General features: G+C 46.7%; 1 protein-coding gene across 3 annotated transcripts in view; it reads right to left on the reverse strand.

Moving 5' to 3' along the window:
* caskin2b (CASK interacting protein 2b) overlaps positions 1-21,377 on the reverse strand; it is a 281,832-nt gene that overhangs the window by 138,935 nt on the left and 121,520 nt on the right. The window contains exon 1 of one of the 3 annotated variants that reach the window (XM_043714381.2): positions 12,883-13,008. The exons of the other annotated variants lie outside the window; for them this stretch is intronic. Coding sequence (XP_043570316.2) covers positions 12,883-12,913 — 31 coding nt within the window. The 5' untranslated portion in view covers positions 12,914-13,008. Of the gene's footprint in view, positions 1-12,882; positions 13,009-21,377 lie in introns of those variants that run through there. 3 annotated transcript variants of the gene reach the window in all.

Consider the following 21,377-nt stretch of genomic DNA (forward strand, 5'->3'; position numbering starts at 1 on the left):
GGGCTCCGTGACTACAACCAGGCCCTACAGATACACCATGGAGCCCTGCAGTCAACTGAATAAAGATCAGAGAGAGTGGAACAAAGCCTGACACCTAATCTCTGATCTAAACTTCCAGTCACAATAAAAGGCAGGAGTTCGACTTTGTGGAAGAAAGTCTAGATTCTGTGGAGGTTGCCACCTCTGGTCGGACATTTTCCTGGACTTCGTGATACCTGACCTCCTGTCTCTAACCATCTCACCCACTCTGCCATCACTATCACAGTCTCAATGCTTTCTTTTAAAAACACAACTAACAAAGAAGAGTTTCATAATTAAAGAACAACAGCCAACCATATAGGGAGGGCGGGTGGGGGGGGGGGGGGGAAGGTGGGGTGGTTTGAGAGAGAGAGAGAGAGAGAGAGAGAGAGACAGACAGAGAGAGAGAGACAGAGAGAGAGAGAGACAGAGAGAGAGAGGTGCACCGGCAAAGTACAATTTCAAGGGTCAAGAACATTAAGTGTACAATATCAGAGGATTTGACGAACACAAGAAAAAAAGAATAAAGAACTGAGAATTCTGGAAGTCTAAAACAAACACAAGAAAAGCGCTGGAGAATCTCAGCAGCTCTGACAGCATCAGTGGCGACCAAAACATAGTTAATGCATTGGGTCCAATGAGTGACTGCAAAAGTGTCTTACAGACTAGTTCCAGGTATAAGAAAGTTCAGTATGAGGTTAGATTGAAGACTTTAGGACTATTCTCCTTGGAGAGAAATCCGAGAAGAGATCTTATAGAGGTTTTTCCAGATCATGAGCAGGCTGGGTAGAGTAGATCCAGAGAAGCTTTTCCCACTCATAAAAGAACAAGAGGGCATAAGTAACATGCAAATGAAGGAAGCGTGGTGTGGGAGAAAAGTGTTTTCAGTCAGCGAGCAGTTGGAGTGTGGAATGCCTGGAAATGTGGTGGAGGCAGATTCAACTGAGACATTCATTGGAAGATTATTTGGATAGAAATGGTGTGTAGGAATATGGGGAAAGGCAGGAGATTGGCACATAAGAACATAAGAAATATGAGCAGGCACAGGTCATCGGGCCGGTCAAGCCTGCGCCACCATTCAATGAGATCTTTGTGGACTCAGCTCCATTCACCTACCCGCTCATCATGAACCTTAAATCCTTTACTGTTCAAATATCTATCCGTCTTTGCTTTAGAAACGAGGAAGCCTCAACTGCTTCACTGGGCAGGGAATCCCACAGATTCACAACTCTTTCGGTGAAGACATTCCTTCTTAACTCAGGAGGGAATGGAACCTCCTGGCCTGGGCAGCATCCTCCTGCTCTGTAGCAATTCTGTGATAACTCGATGTATCTCTGTGTGATAATCCTACCCAAGTGTGTTCCCAGTGTGACCCCATTTTAAAGAGACTTTGTGTAACACTTTGGGGGAGGTGGGGGTGGGGGGGGGTGCTGGTGTTTGTTAGAAGTGAAGATTGGCTCAGTACAGAGGGAATTACTTAGACTGTAGGACCACTTCTTTCGAAGTTAAATAAAAGCCTCCCCTTCCACAGGCTTCTTTTGATCCTGAAATCAAACCTCAAGGATCTGCTTGTCAAGTTACACTGAGCAATGAGGCGGGGAATAAAAAGGAAGATTTATAGGGGTCTCATAGTTCAGGTTCCGGGGCATGTTATTGCTGCTTCAGAATTTGCAATGCCAAAATCCTGACCCCGAGGGAGACCTACAGAAAGCAATTAAGAGTCAACCACATTGCCTGTGGTTCTGGTGTCACATGTAGGCAAGACCAGGTAAGGATGGCAGTATCCTTCCCTCAACATTAGTAAACGAGATGGGAATTTCCAACAGTCGACAACAAACTTGCGACTGTCGTTAGACTCTTAATTCTAGATAGTTATTGAATTCAAAAACCACTATCTGCCATGGCAGGTCCACAGAGCCTGGGTCTGTGGATTAACGTTCCAGTGATAACACCACAAAGCCACTGCCATCCCCTTCAGTGCTCTTTGGTGACTTGTCATTTTTTTTTTGTTTCTGATATATACAAGCAATATAGCTGTATCTCTGAAAGGAATGAGGAGAAGGCCATTCAGCCCCTCAATCCTTATCTTTATCCATCCACCCACCCAGCTCAGATCTGCATCCCTCAGGGACAGAGGCAAAATCCAGAACAAGTTTTTGAGACAACTGCCAATCTATTCAGCAGCCAATGTTTCTTTAACAATTTAAAGTCGACTGTGTTCCTTTAGGTGAATACAAATTAGGAGCAGTAGGCCACTTAGCCCCCTAAGCCTACTCTGCCATTTTACTGTTAAGTCAGAGAGGGTTGTGCATCTTTTATAATAATCTAAAATCTGTAAGGTTCTGGCTGTGGGGAGCTCATCGATGAAATATCAGTCATGACAAAAAACAGTTTGTAGATCAGATTAATTCAGGTCAACAGGATGGTACAGGAGAAATTCGCTGACTCTGCAGATGCTTAGAGGCAGGAAAACAGTTTGAAAGCTTTTAGTAACAGCTCCAAAACACTGAGGGGTCAGGGCATAAAGGACGAGATCAGTCGGAGATGGGGAGTGGTTCGATAAACCAGAAGCCAGCTGACGGCTTCATCACATCTGGCCTCTCACACAACTGCTACTCAATCATGGCGAAAATTATCTCTGCAATGTTTTCCACTGCTCACTCAACTACTCATGGTGCCCCTCAGCAGAACACTGCCTCCTGCTGGCCCTTCTGATACTATTTCCAATGCCAGCCTTGGCAAATGGAGCAGGATGACCCTGTTTTGGGCAGTTTGCATATCCTGCTGTCAGAAAAACTCCTCTTCCCACACGACTGAACAGTCAGTTGGACATAGATCACAAAGTTACAGGAATGTTCTACACGAATCCGGTCCTGAAAGCACTAGGCCCGAGTTCTTCGGGCACAGGCTGCCCTCTTGTACCACATCCTTGTGGTCAATCTTCATGCAGCAGCAGCACTGGGCACTGGGCTGTTAAGCGCATCTAGTTCTCACCTGATTCCACACACACAGGATCTTGTGCTACAGTGGTAGTGTCTCTACTTCAGGGCTTGGAGGCCCAGATACAAATCACACCAGCTCCACATAGAGGTGTGCAATTACATCTTGGAACAGGTTGATTAGAAAGTTTAAAAAAAAACCACCACATTCACCTCTATCAGGGGAGAGTTTTCATTGACTACGAGTGGGTTTCTGCACACCACGGGAGCAATGAGACCCAATGCAGCTCTCAAACGGAGTGCTCTGATGGCAAGGTTGGGTATAGAATGTTGTCATCCTTTGTCAAAAATAAATTGTAACTGATTCTCCCTCCTTTTCAAAACTCTGACTCGGGGATAGATAACTTTACAGCAGCTAAACTGAACTGATTCACAAATTCTGGAATTCACAGAAACCCTACAGTATGGAAGCAGGTCATTCAGCCCATCGAGTCCACCCCAACCCACCTATCTCACCTACCAAGCTCCTTCCGCCCTCCCCCCCTAAATCCCCGTTGCCCTGCATTTCCCATGGCTAACCCACCTGACCTGCACATCTTTGGATTGTGGGAGGAATCCGGAGCACCCGGAGGAAATCCACACAGTCACCCGAGAGTAGAATCGAACCCTGATCCCTGAGGCAGCAGTGTTAATCCCTGAGCAACCGTGCCAAATTGAAAGCCGGTCTCAGTGACGGTGACAATTAAGCTATCAACAATTGTTGTAAAATCCACAATGATCTTTCGAGAAGGAAATGTACTATTGCTACCCAGTCAGGCCAACATGTGACCCAGATCCACAGCAACATGGGGTGACTCTGGACTGCCTTCAAACGATGGTGAGCAAATCACACAGCTCGAGGGCAATTTTTAAAAAAAACATTCACAGGTTGTGTGCATCACTGGCTAGGTCAGTATTTATTACTCACACATTCCTAGCTGCCCTGGAGAAGCTGCCTTCTGAACCGCTGCAGTCTATCTGCTGTAGGGTAGACCCTCAATGCCCTTAGGGAGGGAACTCCAGGATTTTGACCCAGTGGCACTGAAGAAATATATTTCCAGGTCAGGAAATGGGTGGCTCAAAGGGGAATTCGAAGTTGGTTCCCATATCCACCCTGGAAGTTGTGTTCCCATATATCTGATGCTCTTGTCCTTCTAGACAGGAGTGGTTGTGGGTCTGGAAGGTGCTGTCCAAAGATTTTTGGTGAATGTCTGCAGTGCACATTGTAGTTAGTACACACTGCTACTGAGCTGTGGTGGTAGAGGGAGTGGATGCTGGTAGATAATGTGATATCAAGCAGACTTGATTTTCCTGGATGGTCTTGAGTATTGTGCTGCATCCAGCACACTCCTGAGTTGGGCCTCATAATTGGTAGACGGGCTTTGGCGAGTCAGGCAGGGGAGTTACTCATTGCAGGACTCCTAGCCTCTGAACTGCTCTTATACTCTCAATATTTATGCGGTGAGTCCAGTTCAGTTTCTGGTTATTGGTAACTGCCAGGATATTGATAGTGGGGGATTCAGTGACAGTTAAATCACTGAATATCAAGGGCCGATGGTTAGATTTGGTCTTACTGGAGATGGTCATAGCCTGGTATTTGTGTGGCATGAATGTTACTTGCCACTTGTCAGCCCAAGCCTGGATATCCTCCAGGTCTTGCTGCATTTGGACATGGACTGCTTCAGTATTTGAGTAGCCATGAATGGTAATGAACATTATGCAATCATTGGCGAACACCCCCGTTTCTGACCTTACAACGGAGAAGTATTTGATGAAGCAGCTGAAGATGGTTGGGGCCAAATGCTGGCCTGATCACCCTTGGCCATACCCCATGAAAGAATTACACATTAAAAAAAAAGCTATTAATACCTCCGAGTCATTGCAGATGATACGAAGATAGGTGGAGTTGTGGACAGTGAGGAGGGCTGTTGTCGGCTGCAGAGGGACTTAGATATGATGCAGAGCTGGGCTGAGGAGTGGCAGATGGAGTTCAACCCTGCCAAGTGTGAGGTTGTCCATTTTGGAAGAACAAATAAGAATGCGGAATACAGGGTTAATGGTAGGGTTCTTAGTCAGGTGGAGGAACAGAGGGATCTTGGGGTCTATGTACATAGATCTTTGAAGGTTGCCACTCAGGTGGATAGAGTTTGTAAGAAGGCCTATGGAGTATTATCGTTCATTAGCAGAGGGATTGAATTCAAGAGTCGTGAAGTGATGTTGCAGCTGTACAGGACTTTGGTTAGGCCACAGTTGGAGTACTGTGTGCAGTTCTGGTCGCCTCACTATAGGAAAGATGTGGAAGCTTTGGAGAGGATGCAGAGAAGATTTACCAGGATGTTGCCTGGAATGGAGAGGAAGTCGTACGAGGATAGGTTGAGAGTTCTCGGCCTTTTCTCGTTGGAACAGCGAAGGATGAGGGGTGACTTGATAGAGGTTTATAAGATGATCAGAGGAATAGATAGAGTAGACAGTCAGAAACTTTTTCCCCGGGTACAACAGAGTGTTACAAGGGGACATAAATTTAAGGTGAAGGGTGGAAGGTATAGGGGAGATGTCAGGGGTGGGTTCTTTACCCAGAGAGTGGTGGGGGCATGGAATGCGCTGCCCGTGGGAGTGGTGGAGTCGGAATCATTGGCGACCTTTAAGCGGCATTTGGATAGGTACATGGATGGGTACTTAATCTAGGTTAGACGTTCGGCACAACATCGTGGGCCGAAGGGCCTGTTCTGTGCTGTATTGTTCTATGTTCTATGTTCTATGTTCTAGAAGCAGATGGGACTTAAAGCACAAAAGTTCAGGCTGGCCTCTGCAATGCGTGCTGATGGAGGGCCACACTGTTGGAAGTCCCACCTGAAAGACATTAAATGGAGGCTCCATCTGCCCTAATTGGGGCGAGGTAAATTCCTACACTGCTCCTTGAAGGAGAGTAGAGATGGTATCCTGATGTAACGGCCAACTTGCTATGTGCAGACTGTTTGCAACATTCCCTATTTTAGAAATCCTCTAAAAACACAACAATGATTCTGAGGATCTTTGAGACATCCCGATGTTTTGAAAAGTACCATTTAAACGCACGTCTTTTTTTTTCTTAAACACAGAAGGAACACTACCCACTCAAAGAATGCAAAGGAGATAGCAGTAATAGATTGTAGAAACTTGTGAATTTAGTGTTGGATGTGAGACTGTTGGCTGCAGTCATTAACATTAGTTACTACAACTGCAGGCTGTATCAAAGCTCTTCCATTAGGATTAGTAACAGCACATCAACAACAATCTTATTTACTCGGTGCCTGTGGAGATTAAGCACCATCCATATTAAGTGGATTATCAGGGGCTCCAGAGGACTCTGTGCGAGGGAGAAGAGCAGTGAGCATACTGCAATGGGGTCCTGTGAGAATGCTATGTGCCAGGTCAGCTCGATTACCTTAATTCATCTTAAAACACCGGCGTTACCCACGTACTACTTTCTGTGCCAAAGTAAGGGCTTCCCAGGGAAGAGTCTTTTCACAGTAAGCAGCACTGTCAGAGATGTACCCCTTGCACAGCAAAGATGTCTGATTAGCCCTTGCACGCAGCGCTGAGGGAGCACTACACTGCCAGAGGTGAGAGGGTAAACTGAGGCCCTCTCAGGTGGATGGTCAGACAACCCTGCGTGTAAAGAATGGGGTCCTTCCCCCTGGTGATATTTATCCCCAACCAATATCATTAATAGCAAACTGCCTGCCTTATCTCAGGGACTGCACAAATTGACTTCCCAGTTTCCTCCTATCAAACAGCAAGCAGTGTGTTACTTCATCTTTGGTAAAGTACTTTGTGAAGTCCTGCAGAAATACTACAAAGTGCACCATTACAGCCTGGTGTTGGGGAACCAAACACACTGTTTGCAGTTTCGAGCCAGTCTCAGTTACAAAGGGAGCCAGGCTGAATAAGGCTTTCGAAACAGCCTGCAGTTGACTGAGGGGAGGGGAGAGGAGGGGTGGCCTCCTTCTTACACAAAGTTTGTTCTGTTTCAAACACTTTTGCGTCGACATCGTAAGCAACCCACCGGCAGATTCCTGCCTTGTTCTATTCAAGACAAATTCCTCTTCCCCCACACCCCATCCTTTGTCCCTTGTACAATAACTATGCTGTTTCACGTTCTCTCCCAGTTAACCTCCCTCCCCTTCCCATCCTCAATCGGAATTCTTAGTCAACTCAGTGAAGCAACGTTCCACAAGATTAAAGAATAAGAAAGATCAGTTTCAGTCAGAAAAGCTCCTCTACATTTTCTGAAGAGCTTTTCATGGGTTAGTTTGGCAGCACTGAGCCCACTCCCCTCTGCAGTCCGAAGTCCCAATCCAGACACTACGATTCCATGACTTGAGCACAAATTCTAGGCAGAGTTGGCCAGTGCAGTAAGGAAGGGCAGCTGACCTGTCTGAGAAACAGTGAAGGTAGAAATATTTGTCTCTCAATCACCATCACCAAAAACAAAGGGCAGATTGTTTGGAATGACCACACTGCTGTTTGTGGGCGGTTCCGGTGTATAAATTGTTAGTTGTGTTTTCTACATTACAATATCAAGCTTTCAAAGGTATTACATTGGCCAGTAAGCACTTTGTGAAAACCTTAGTTTGCAAACGGTGCTAGAGAAATGCAAGCTATTTCCTTGAAGTGGTTGGTTAACTGACAAACAGTGCAACTTTGTGCCAGAGATGTCTTCAAGTTAAATAAATGTGTAAGATGAATACAATAATAGCATCATATCAGAGCTGAAAGGATTACATTGTGAGGATTACACAACACCAGGTTATAGTCCAACAGGTTTAATTGGAAGCACACTAGCTTTCGGAGTGACGCTCCTTCATCAGGTGAGCGTCGCTCCGAAAGCTAGTGTGCTTCCAATTAAACCTGTTGGACTATAACCTGGTGGTGTGTGATTTTTAATTTTGTACACCCCAATCCAACACCGGCATCTCCGAATTGTGAGGATTGGTTGCAATATTACAAACCCTCCACTTTAGAAAATTGAGGGAGGGTGGGACGAATGTGTTTAAAATTATAAAGAGGTTTGAGAGAGTCTATACAAACAATATCAGTAAAACACATTATCTGGTCATTTATCACACTTTTTTTGTGGAAACTTATTGTGCAAAGCTCATTCTCATACTTTGCAGCAGCAACAACTGTTTAAAAAAAAAAGATTGACATTGGTTGCAAAGTGTACTGAGACATTCTGAGGTTGGGAGAACTGCTCTACAGATGCAAGTTCTTACAAACTCCAGACTTTTTGCTGCATATGTATATCTCAGGCATTTACTTGACTTAACATCAGCGTTATATGATGATCATTCCATCATAAAGTCGGAGTGGTAATGGGATGGTCGCTGATGATTACACAATGTTCAGCACCATTCAGTGATGTCTTTGATGCTGAAGCGGTCAAGATCCAAATGAAGCAACACTAGACAATATCCAGGTTTGGGATTACAAGTGGCAAGCAACATTGTCTGACACTGTGTGGCACGAATGGCCATCTCCAAACCAGATAGGATCTAACCATTGCCTCTTGATATTCAATGACATTATCATCACAAAACACATCACCCACTGTCAACATCCCGAGGGTTACCATTGAGCAGAAACTAAACTGGACCAGCCATGTAACTGGCAGCATCTGTAAGGAGAGAAAAGAGCTAACGTTGAGTCTAACTAACCCTTTGTCAAAGCTTGACAAAGGGTCAGTTAGACTCGAAACGTCAACTCTTTTCTCTCCTTACAGATGCTGCCAGACCTGCTGAGATTTTCCAGCATGTTCTCTTTTGGTTTAAGATTCCAGCATCCGCAGTAATTTGCTTTTATCCAGCCATGTAACTAATGTGGGTAGCAGGTCAGAGGCTGGGAATCCTGCAGCGAGTAACTCACCTCCTGACTCCCCTAAGCCTGTCCATCATCTACAAGGCACAGGTGTGGCAGAATATTCTCCACTTGCCTGGGTGAATACAGCTCCAACAATACTCAAGAAGATCAACACTGCTTGGTTGGCACCACATCCACCACCTTCAGCCTTCACTCTCTCCACTACTGACACTCATTAGCAGCAGCATGTACTATCTACAAGATTCAGTGCAGCAATTCACCAATGTCACTTTTACAGCTTCCAAAACCACCTCTAAAAGTGAATAAATGGGCACACCATATGGTTCCTCCCAATGTCGCACACCACCCTGACTTGGGAGTAGATCGCTGGTCCCCTCAGTGTTGCTGAGACACCTGGCACTCCCTCCCTCACAGCTTGGTGGGATTGCAGTGGTTCACAAAGTGCATCATCACCACTTGCTCCAGGATGGGCAGTACACGCTGGCCCAGTCTGAGATGCAATGATCCTGTGAACTATTAAAAAACCTGACATCAGTCAATGCGTTAGAGAAAGCTAATATGGCACATGATTTAACATCATGTATTCGGAAGTTGTAAGTGCAGTCCATTTATTCTGGAACTCAATTTCCTTCTTGCTCAAAGATTCCAATTCTTTTCTTTTTTTTAAAAGTACTAATTACCCTCTGGTGACCCATGGCCTTCGCCATTCTTTAACAGGGAATGTTGACAGGCTGTCTGAGCAGGAGATGTGAACCTGCTCACACACCAGCACTTTCCAGTATGCTCAGCATGGATGTAGTTTCGACACAGCATTCAGAAATATTAACACTGGGTGATCTTATACCTCCAGAGCTGTGCAGCAGCCTAACGCTGTAATATTGCTGCTGACCTGAAAGCCCAAACTCTGGGACACTTCCCTCGCCATCCACAGAAGCTGTTCAAATGTGAGATGGGAATGCTTCTGGACGCCTGACCTCCAACAGAGGAGCAAAGCAGCTGTTTAATAAAAATCAACTGAACACATTCTTACACACACTTAACAAGCAGAACTCTCGCCAAGTTATAAACACCCTGTGTCAGTCAATGGTTTCCTGTTTGGTTAAGCAGCATTCCACACAACACATCAGTCATCCTCTGTGTGTGCATGTGTGGTGTGTGTTGCGTGTGAGAGACGTGTGCGTGCATGATGTATGAATGTGATGTGTGTGCACACTGTGTGTAAGTCTGATCTGAGTACGATATGTTTTTGTGACATGTGCATGGTGTGTGCATGTGACAGACTTGCTGTGTGATGTGTGCACGCGCACATCTATACCTCCATGTCGGCTGTTCGAATGTATCTATTCCTAGTAGGTTTTTATGTCAGCATGTCTCCATAATCTGACGTACCCGTACTTAGACAGTAGCAGCCTTACCGTCCAGTCAGGAGGTTGTGGGCTCCGGTCCCACTCCCCCTTCTCATTAGGGAAATGTTTGAGAATAAAGCAGAAATCAGTCACAGAGAACATCACATCAGGGACCCATCTGCCCTCTCACATGGATGCCAAAGATCCCATGGCACTACTTGTAAGAAAAACGGCGAACTATCCCCAGTGATCTTGTCAATATTTATCCCCCAAGCAACATCACCAAACCAGATCCCACAACCTGGAGTATCTTATTGCACTTTGTGGGATCTTGCTATGTACAAATTAGAATTAGAATCCCTACGATGTGGTAACAGGCCATTTCACCCAACGGGTCCACAGTGACCCTCCAAAGAGTATCCCACCCAAACCTATACTATTCGTCTACATTTCAACTAACTAATGCAACCAGCCTACAAATCCCTGAACACACAGGCAATTTAGCATGGCCAATTCACCTAACCTGCACATCTTCGGATTGTGGGAGGAAACCCACACAGACACGGGGAGAATGTGCAAGTTCCACACAGACAGTTGCCAGAGGCTGGAATAGAAGCTGGGTCCCTGGCACTGTCAGGCAGCAGTGCTAACCACTGAGCCATTGTGCCACCCTACAAAACAACCGTGTATACAACCTCATCATTAGTTGTACAGCACTTTGCAATGTCCTGAGGTCATCATCGCACTAGCTAAATGCAAATTCTTTTGGGTCTTTCCTGGAAGTATCAGGATAAAACCCTTGCCACACGCACCAGGAAACGGCCCTTATGCTGTTCCACCTGACTGAAGAGTTTAAAACGCTTACTCCTTTGATGAAACATTTGGTTGCAAGTGACAAAGGCTCCTCATGTGACTCAGTATCAACGTCTGTGATTAAACCTCTGTGTTGCACCTCAGGAAGTTTAAAATCACACACCAGGTTATAGTCATACAGGTTTATTTGTATGGAATATCCACAACCACCTGATGAAGGAGCAGCGCTCCAAAAGCTAGTGCTTCCAAATAAACCTATTGGACTATAACCTGGTGTTATGTGATTTTTAACTTTGTATACCCCAGTCCAACACCAGCGCCTCCAACTCAAGAAGTTTGCCACGTTAACTGCATTACAATAAATGTGAAATGTTGTTGGAAACAGTGGAAGGCCTTATGATTCTAGCATTGGGAGGTCAAGAATTATCGTGACAATTTGGGGAATCAAAGTTTGGAAAGACCTGGCAACTGGTAGGCAGGACAAGAAAGCCATCCCCACAAAACCAGTGGATTGTCAGGGAAATCCAACTGGGATGTAAACTGCTAGAAGACAATTCCAATAGTGCAGCAGTCCCTCTGACTATTGAGAGCAGGAGTCAGAGCACAGGAGGAAAAGGCTGGCCTTAACTTCATAGCTGAGCCCGGCTTAATACCCACAGGTGGACACTTTCCTGAGGGGCTTACCAGACTATGATCAGAAACTGCTTCTGTCAATATTCTCGCTCTGAGTGTGGCCAAGGTCTGACTGCAGCAGCTCCTACTGCCTTAAATCTGAGGGAGTGAAGGAACAAATGGTTAACAGTTGGGGGAATGAGTTGGAGGACACATGGTTAACAGGTGAGGAGTTGTGTGAGGCTGTTAATGAGTGGACACGGACACGGACTGGAGATAAAACCTGGAGCCATTGGGTACAGTGGTCATCGTGAGGCACTGGAACAAGTGGGTCACAGCACGTAACTTGGTTTGGAGTGATAGAGGGTTGATTGTGTGTGAAGCGTGGATCCAAGTGGCCAAGTCAAGTAGCCCAGAACAGGCCTTTCTGAGTTGTCTTTTGCCTAGGATGGGGGATTTGAAGAGTAGGGCGCACATTTTTCAGATGAGAGGAGAAAGATTTTAAAAAGACATGAGGGGTGAATTCTTTTACACACAGAGTGGTTCATGTGTGGAGTGAACTTCCAGAGGAAGTGGTGGATGTGGGTACATTTAAAAGACATTTGGATAGGTACATGAATAGGAAAGGTTGGGGGATATGGGCCAGGAGCAGGCAGGTGGGACTAGTTTAGTTAGGGATAGTGAACTAGTCGGACCAAAGGTGCTGTTCCCATGTTGGATAACTCTACGACTTCCCAGAAGTATGGAACTTTCAAGGATCTTGTCACTCACTTGTTACAGTTACCTACCACAGGTCACTCAGCACGAGAATATTGACAGAGGCAGTTTCTGATCATAGTCTGGTAAGCCCCTCAGGAAAGTTGAGATCAGAGTGGTGCTGGAAAAGCACAGGTCAGGCAGCATCCGAGGAGCAGGAAAATCGACGTTTCGGGCAAAAGCCCTTCATCATGATCTAAATTCTGGTTTCCAGCATCTGCAGTCCTCACTTTTGCCCTCAGGAAAGTGTCCACCTGTGGGTATTAAGTCGGGCCGAGCTATGAAGTTAAGGCCAGCCTTTTTCCCCTGTGCTCCCACTCCTGCCCTCAATAGTCACAACAAGCCACAGGCACTGGGCAACACTGGCATCAGCGACGAATCAGAGCTTCTGTAATGGGGGTGAGGAGTACTCTGTGTAGGAGGAATATGAGTGAAGATTTGACAGAGACAACGGATGTTATCTACCATGTTGGGGGGGTCAAGGGTGAAGACACACCAACCTGTCTGAGTGCAGGAACTTGTCTGACCCATCCTGGAGGATCCAAGCGGCTTGTTCCACACTCAGTTCTGATCACATTGGCTGCACCGAGCTCTCTCTCCCTCCCGACAGTGGTCCTGGAGCCGTCCTGCTCAGAGAGCTGCCTGCTTGGGTGACCCTTATCCTCCTCTGGTGGCTCTCTCAGCCCCCAGCCCACCTTTCCTCTGCCCCCAAGGGGCCGCAACTGCCTTCCTATCCCCCCCCTTCTCGCTCCTCCCTCTCCCTGTGTGTGAGCCCAGTGCCTGCTCACGGGGAATTTGAAAAGGGGAAGCTGGCTTTGCTGGAACAAGTAAAATCAGAAGCCAGTCACGCTCGGACGTGCTGTCGGAATTTCACTTTTCCTCCCTCTTCATTTCGGCTCCAGAGAGGGAGAGGGGGGAGAGAGAGAGAGAGAGGAGGAAGGGTGAAAGGGAGAGAGAGAGAGACAGAGTGAAAGAGAGGGAGGAAGGGTGAAAGGGAAAGAGAGAGAGGAAGGGTGAAAGAGAGGGAGGAAGGGTGAAAGGGAGAGAGAGAGAGAGTGAAAGAGAGAGAGGAAGGGTGAAAGAGAGGGAGGAAGGGTGAAAGGGAGAGAGAGAGAGTGAAAGAGAGAGAGGAAGGGTGAAAGGGAGAGAGAGAGAGTGAGTGAAAGAGAGAGAGGAAGGGTGAAGAGGAGGGGGGGGGGGGGGAAGACAGAGAGAGAGAGAACTTGCTCCTTGCAACCTGACAGCTTCCCCGAACTTTCAGAAACTCCCTTCCCGCTTAAAAAACAAAACACACGCACACTGGCGTTCACAAAATAAAATCCAGGCGCTGTGTGCTCTACACAAAGGTTTAAAAGGTTTGACTCATTGGAGGAGGGTTAGGGTCGTTTGAGGGTTAGAAGAGGTTTTGAGATTTAGGAGGGTTCAGGGTCGTTTGAAGGGGTGTGATGAGGTTTTAAAGGTTTAGGAGGGTTTAGGTGATTTTGAGCGGGGTTTGAGAGTTAACCCCCTGGAGTAAAAGCCACCTCTTTGACCCTGTCTTCCAGAGATGAATCCTTGGAGGGTGCCCCTGTGGGAACACTCCTATCTTCAGGTGGAGCAGTCCCCCTTCCCCCACCCTTCCCCCACCCCCTCCGGCTCTCTATCCTCACCCCCCACAACTCTCTGGCACACGGGAGAGCAGGTCAACACCACCTCGGTTTGGAGTCCGTGGAAAGGAACTGCACTTTCAAAGCGCCTGGCGCCTCCTCCTCCTCCCTGCCGTGGAGTCTGCACTGTGACTCTCGGTAAGATCAATCTATTCAAATCAGCGCAGTTCCTCCTCCTCCCCCGCTGGCAGATCACATCAATGAACAGTGTGTGTGAGAGGACTAATTAAACACTGCTCCAACACAACACTGTCAGATCCTGGTGAATCAAACTGAAAGGGAGGGAAAAGGACAGAGCTTCAAGAACAACTATCCTGTTCATTCAGTGGGGGAAGACTTGCACAGTGGTTGAGTAGATTAACAGGCTGGGCTCATCAGCACCCTTACACAGATGATACCTTTCCTTCACAATATTCTAGCCTTACACCCCGTGACAATCCCCCTGACACCCTACCATTACAATCCCCCCGACACACTACCGTTACAACCCCCTCGACACCCCACCATTACAATCCCCCTACATCCCACCATTACAATCCCCCATTACGATCCCCCTGACACCCCACCATTACAATCCCTCTACACCCTTCCATTACAATCCTCCCGACACCCCACCATTACAATTCCCTCTACACTGTCCCATTACAATCCTCTCCCCCATTACAATCACCTCTACACCCTCCCATTACAGTCCTCTCTCCCATTGCAATCCCTGTCTAAGTCCCTCGTTCGGCTACTCCAATTTCCGCATTACCTCCCATGCTACCCATCCATCTGCCTAGCCCCTGTTGACCATCACTTGGTGGTGGCCTATCTCCCACATCTTGCCCTGGCCCAGGTTACAGCCTGACCCCCAGCTGGCGCCCAGGAGGCACGTTGGCAAGAAAGCCTTCATGGTGCTAACTTTCTGGATAGCACAATCTGGGGGTGGAGGGGTGGTGGTGGGGCTGAATGGCCAGTGGGAATGTCATTGGTGTGTGTGTGGGGGGGTCATTCCAGTGATAAGCCTCCTACACACAGAGTGCCCCCCACCCTCGTCCTTTATGGATTGATTTCAGGGGGAGGGTTTGGATGATGGGGGTCTGCAGGTCATTGCAGAGATAGGGCTGAGTTGGAACAAGGTGCATTGGTCATAATTTGAAAGAGGGAGGCAAGATAATTTTAAAAACGCACACACCGTGGCTGGAGGATATTGACAGATGAAGTCAGAATAAATTAATCAGCAGGAACAAATAAGGAACTTAGACTTCTGACATGCCTGTCTGGAGATTTGAAATGGACTTATAAAAGGGGATTGAGTTAATACATTTTTTTGAGAAGCGGTGTAAAGAGAGTGCTAAAATATCAAAGGAAAACCAATCCCATTCTAACGATATATCCATTCTCATTAAACACCAGGAGGATGATCCTACAATCAGGGAACGGGATAGGAACTGGGCAGCTGGGACATAGTAATGAGAGGAACACCTCCTGACTGATGTTGGTTCCCTTTCCTGTCTGAAGCACAAAGCAGTGACTATCACACCTTTTGTACCACCCAAGCTAAAATCACGTACTTTAATATAGAAACATGAAATAGCAGCAGTAGTAGACCATTCGGCCCTTTAAGCCTGCCTCACTATTCAATATGACCATCCAACACACATTCCTGAACCCACTTTGTCCCCATGCCCTTTGACCTGTCTAGCCTAATAACTATATCGAACACCTTCTTGTTTTGGCCTCAACTGCTTTCTGTGATAGATAATTCCATCTTGGTGAAAACATTTCTCCTCATCTCAGTTCCTTACACTGTGATTCCCTGGTTCCAGTCTCCCCAGCCATCAGGAACATCCTGAATTTATCATATCTAGTTCTGTTGGAATTTTATAGATACCTACAAGAGTTTTCAAAACTTCAGAGAATAAATTCCAAATTGATCTAGTCCTGCTTCACACATCAGTCATACCATCCTGAGAATCAGTCCAGTAAACCATTGTTGCACTCCCTCCATGGTCAGAACATCCTTCCTCAGGTAAGGAGACTGAACCTGCTCTCACCAAGGCTTTGTACAATTTCAGTAAGACATCTCTGCTAAACACAAGCCTAGCGTTCAAACCGTACAGTGTGAAATCTGAAGCCAGAAGGAGAGCTTGAACATTGGCATTCTCTCAATTGCAGAGTTTCCTGCCTTCAGGTTATCATCAATCATATCCAATTTTCTACATGCTACAACTTCTGTAAACACACTAAAGCCAGTCCCTCCCCAGGGAATTTGGACTGAAAGAGGGCTTTGATTGGCATAGTGGCCTTATGGATGTTTTCAATAATTTCAAATTTCTATGACCCTAACTCCCAGTGCAACACAAACCCTCAGAATATACAGCGTGCCCTCCCGATGCCCCTCTCCTTCAACTTCCCTTCACTGTTCTGGTGATTGTACTAAGACCACAGTTAAGTTCCCTTGGAGCCATGTACGCAAGCCCCCTGCCTGTGGTGGAGTTGTTATTCAGCTCGGGAAACAGGAGAGCCTCCATCAACTCCTTGTGACACAGATGGTGAGAACAGAGGAGGAGAAGGGTCACCCAGACAGGCAGCTCCCTCCCTCGGTCAGGTCCAGGTGCTGCTATTTGGCACCACCTCCCCCGCCCCAGCCGAATGGGTGTGTAAGTCAGACCCGCCCACATTGTAGAATCATTACAACACAGGAAGAGGCCATTCAGCCTATCCTGCCTGCACCAGCTCTCCACATGAGCAATTCACCCATTTGCAAATCCCCAACCTTCTCCCAATGACCCCACGCATTCTTCCTTTTCAGATAAGTTTAACTCCCTTATGGATGCTCTGACTGTACCTGCCTCCAACAGTCTTGGACAATTCACGATCCTAGCCACTCACTACGTGTAAAGATTTCCCCTATAAAGTTGTTCTTTTTGCCTGTCATCTTAAATCTGTTGCCTGTAGTTGTCAATGGTTTCACCAGTAGGCTGGGTTTGTCCTTGTCTACACTGCTTAGACTCCTTGTCATTTCACCCTTAGCCTTTTATGCCATGTCACCTGTGAGCTTGAATCCCCTTGGTCGCAAACCTTTTCCCTGACATTCCTGTCTGTTCCAATTCCCCCTCCCCACTTTTTGCTGCAATATAAAACCCACCTTCAGTTCCAAAATTGATTCACGCCAGACTCAAAATATTAACTCTGCTTCCCTCTCTACAATGCTGCCAGATCTGCTGAGTTTCTCAAGCATTTTCTGTTTCTTTTTAAAATTTCAGATTTTCAGCGACTGCAGTATTTTGTTTTGGCAAACGTGCTTTTGAATACCTCAATCAATGCTCCTGTCTCTCCAAAAACAGTCCTCACTTCCCCAAAGTTCTTCACCCCTGCACCCATCCACATCAATCCTATGTGCGTCTTTGATCTCACCAGGGCAATGACAAACAAGCAAGGGCCAGGAGTGAAGCTCAGGAGCAGAAGTGTACTGATATCAGGAACATTATTAAACAACTCCTTATCAGAGGGTGATCTTTGAACACCTTAAATCAGCAACACTGCTGCAGCTACATGCTTCATTTAAAGTTGATCAGGAACTTCAGTCGTGAAGGTGGATTAGAGAAGGTGGGATTTTGGAGAGTCCTTACAGGAGATTTAATCAAGGTATTCAGAATCACAAAGGTCTGATCAGAATGGGTAAAATAGATAGCATGAAATTCATAAGCCTCCAGAGACAGTAATGTACAAGCCAATCATAACCACTATTATTCCCACAAGACTCCTGAATCATCATCTACTACTGTTCCTCCAATAGCTCACTCAACCCAGTTCTTCATCCAACTCTCACACTCCCCACTCCACCTCTATTCCACACACTCCATAATCCCTCCAACCAGGCAGGCTACCTACTCCCTCCATCCATCCACACTCCTTATTCCCTCCATCCATACTCCAGACTCTCCTCTGCATGCCGTCTCCCCCTCCTCTCTACCTCTCCCCTCCCCTCTCCAAGCCCCCTCCCCTCCCCATGCCATCCCACTATTTTGACCCTGGTGTTGCAAACTGCCAGTTTTCACCACATGACACATTATTTTAGCCATTAACGAAGCAGTACTAAGGCAGTAAAATGGATAAAACTAAAATAAAAACACACAGATGTCTTCTTCTCTCTTAGCATTTCACCAACCAATGTTGCGAAGGGTTAAAGTTCACAGCATACAGCTGCCGAACGTGAAGATGACATGAACTACGACTCCCATCTTTATGAATCAGTGATGGGCCATTCCCACACGGTGGGTAGTGCTGAGTAATAGCGGTGTACTGCTCGATGGATAAATCCTCCTGCAGAATCAGCAGCTCCTCTTTCACAACAAGCTCCTTCACATCATCTACTTCAGCAACTTGCCAAGTCTGCTCCGCCAGCACCTTCCAAACAAGAGACCCCTCCATATCAGCCATTCTGCCCATCAGTCTGCTTGGCCATTCGACAGGATCGTGGCTGAGTTGATAATCCTTAGTGCCACCTTTCTGCCTTATTCCATTCCCGATTAAAAGTCTGTCTCTCTCAGTCATGATCTACCGTCGACAGCCCTCTGCAGTAAAGAATTCCTCAGATTCTCCGACTTCCAAGGGAAGAAATTCCTCCCCATCTTTGTCTCTAAGGGCAACCCCTAATTCTGACAGTATGCCCTCTGTACGCATGCCAACGGCAACAGCTGTAAGTTCCCCTCAGAGCCACACTCCTTCCTGACTGTGGACCACTTTCAGTGGCTCCATTGCAACCTCACTATTAAAGGTAGGAGGTGTCTCAACTCAGTCCCAGCAGTGATATTTGAAAGAAAGCTTATTCCCCTGGTATCATCTCCCAGTGCAAATGAAAATAGCTATTGACATCTTCTCTGCATCCATTTGAGTTTTAATGAGGGGCTGGATAGGCTGGGACTTTTTCCCCTGGAGCGTAGGAGACTGAGGTGTGACTCTATAGAGATCTATAAAATCATGAGAGGCATACCTAAGGTAGATAGCCCAGGATCAGAGAGTCTAAAACTAGGTGAGAGGGGAAAGAGTCAAAAGAGTGACAATCTTTTCACACAGATGGAGATGAGTGTCTGGAACATGCTGCCAGAGGTAGTGGTGGAAGCGAGTATAATTTCATCATTCAAGAAACATTTGGACAGGTACATGGATGGGTTAGGTATGGAGGGATATGGACCAAATGCAGGCAAATGGGGCTAGTTTAAATTGTGAAAACTGGACTGCATGGGCAAGTTGGGTCAAAGGGCCTGTTTCCATGCTGTAGACCTCTGACTCTATCTGCTAACCCTGTTCCTGGTGTGTGGGTCAATATTAACTCTCCTAACTTCTGACATTGCGAGGGGATAGAGTCTCTGTCTCTGGCAGGGCGGCAGCTCTGTAGATTTAGTAATAAAGCAGTATTTGTCCCTTTCACTGCACGTGTCATGTCATCTTTCTGAACTCACCTCCAGGAGGTCAGCAAGGCACTGAAGATGGTTAAAGATAGAGACTTACAGGAAAAAGCCCTCAGCCCAGCCCCCTCCCAGGGACTGTGGTCTGCTAGCCCCTCCCACTGTGTTGGAAGGGCATGGCTGGAATGTATCCTGCAGCCCGTGCCAAGATTCCTGACATTTCTCCTGAGAGTCGGGTGCAGAGTTTCAGTCGGAGTATGGAATTCTTTGAGGCCTTTGCACATCACAGACCACACCCCACTCCATCAGTCACGCCAGCTTTCACCACACTGAAAAACAAACAGCTTTCTGAAAAGCAACAAAAAGAAATGGCAGCAACCCGCACATCTCCCCCTTCCCACCCTGTGCTCTCAGTGAAAGATCTGTCAATGCAGTGGACTTAATAAAGGAAGCATTGCTAGGTCTGACAACTGGGAACGGGGGGGTGTCACCAAAGGACATTAATGCCAATCCAGCTCCTCACAGAGAAAAGGCACACAAAGCAGGTGGGCTTACACTATTCAGCATCCCTGCAAATGGTTAACCCCACAAAATCTAATCCCACATATCTAACCCATTTCCCCTCGTTCTTTATCTCCAGTTGCCCGCTTTCATCTATTGAACTTGTCCTGAAGTGGCAAAATGGTTTCTGTTGCTATTTGAGTGTATTTGAGGCCACTCTTCACACGGACTCCTACATTGACATCTTGTCTCCATGACCCGTCAGCCATTGGGGCCAGTCTGTTTGTAGCTACCCAGTCATCTCCCTTCGAGATAGTCAGTACCTCGGCTCAATCACCACTGAATCCCCAAGAACTACTTTGGTATTTTTTTAATATTGATTTCCTCACTCCAGCTAAGATCTTGGTGAATCTGTGCTGGGATCATGCTGTTGCCTCAATGGCCTTACTGATAATGAAGACTATAATCATAAGGACAAAAGATGTGGGAACAGAAGAAGGCCATTCAGCCCATCAAGTCTGCTCCACTATTCAGTGACTGATCTGATAATCCTCAACTCCACTTTCTTGCTTTTCCCCCCACAACTCTTGATTCCCTTACTGATTCAAAATCTGTCTATCTCAGCCTTGAATAAATGTAATGAACCAGTCTCGACAGTCCTCTGCACTAAAGAATTCCATAGATTCACCGTCAACTTGGGGGAAAATATTCCTCCTCATCTCGGTCTTAAATGTGTGACTCCTTTGAAATAACTCCAGAGAGGCTGGTATCCCATCATCTAGTCACCCTTTATTTACGTGTGGTGAGTTGTTGACACTGACCCAGCTCTCAGAATGAGCAGAACCTCTGACCCTCCTCTTTATAGGTTTTTGATTCGTAAGTGAAATAATTCCACAAGAGGCCGGTATCCCATCACCATTTCACACTTGTTCAGGACTGGACACTGGTTTGGCTTCCTCGGAGCCACTCTCAGAGTGAGCAGAACCTCTGACTCTCCTGTCCCTGAATGGACGAGATTAACAGCCCCAATCAGGGAACTCATATTCTGAGAGGTCCATCTGACTGACCTCATTACAATCACCACACCCTTATTCTGAGATGGTGCCCTCCCGTCACAAGGGGAAACAACCTCTCCACATCTACCCTGTCCAATCCCCCTCAAAATATTCTATACTCCAGCATGTACCCTCAAAAAGACTCTTTAGCAGACATGCATGTACTTCGCACCCAATGGAGGAGATACAGGCAGTGTACAAACCTGCCAGTACATTAACAAGACTGCTGCCTGCAGTGCATTACTAAAGTCAGGGAGTTGGGGGGGGGAGTCAGATTCATGCAGGAATAGCATCAATTAATGCTAGCCGACACTTAAAGTCAGCATCTACATCCTAAAGGGGAGTTCATACCAACTGCAGCAGCTTCTGGAAGACAATGGCCGAGGCAAGCTGGGCC

The sequence above is a fragment of the Chiloscyllium plagiosum genome, unplaced genomic scaffold (assembly GCF_037043375.1).
Source record: "Chiloscyllium plagiosum isolate Xiang-an unplaced genomic scaffold, Cpla_swu_hap1 HiC_scaffold_25, whole genome shotgun sequence".
Taxonomy (NCBI): domain Eukaryota; kingdom Metazoa; phylum Chordata; class Chondrichthyes; order Orectolobiformes; family Hemiscylliidae; genus Chiloscyllium; species Chiloscyllium plagiosum.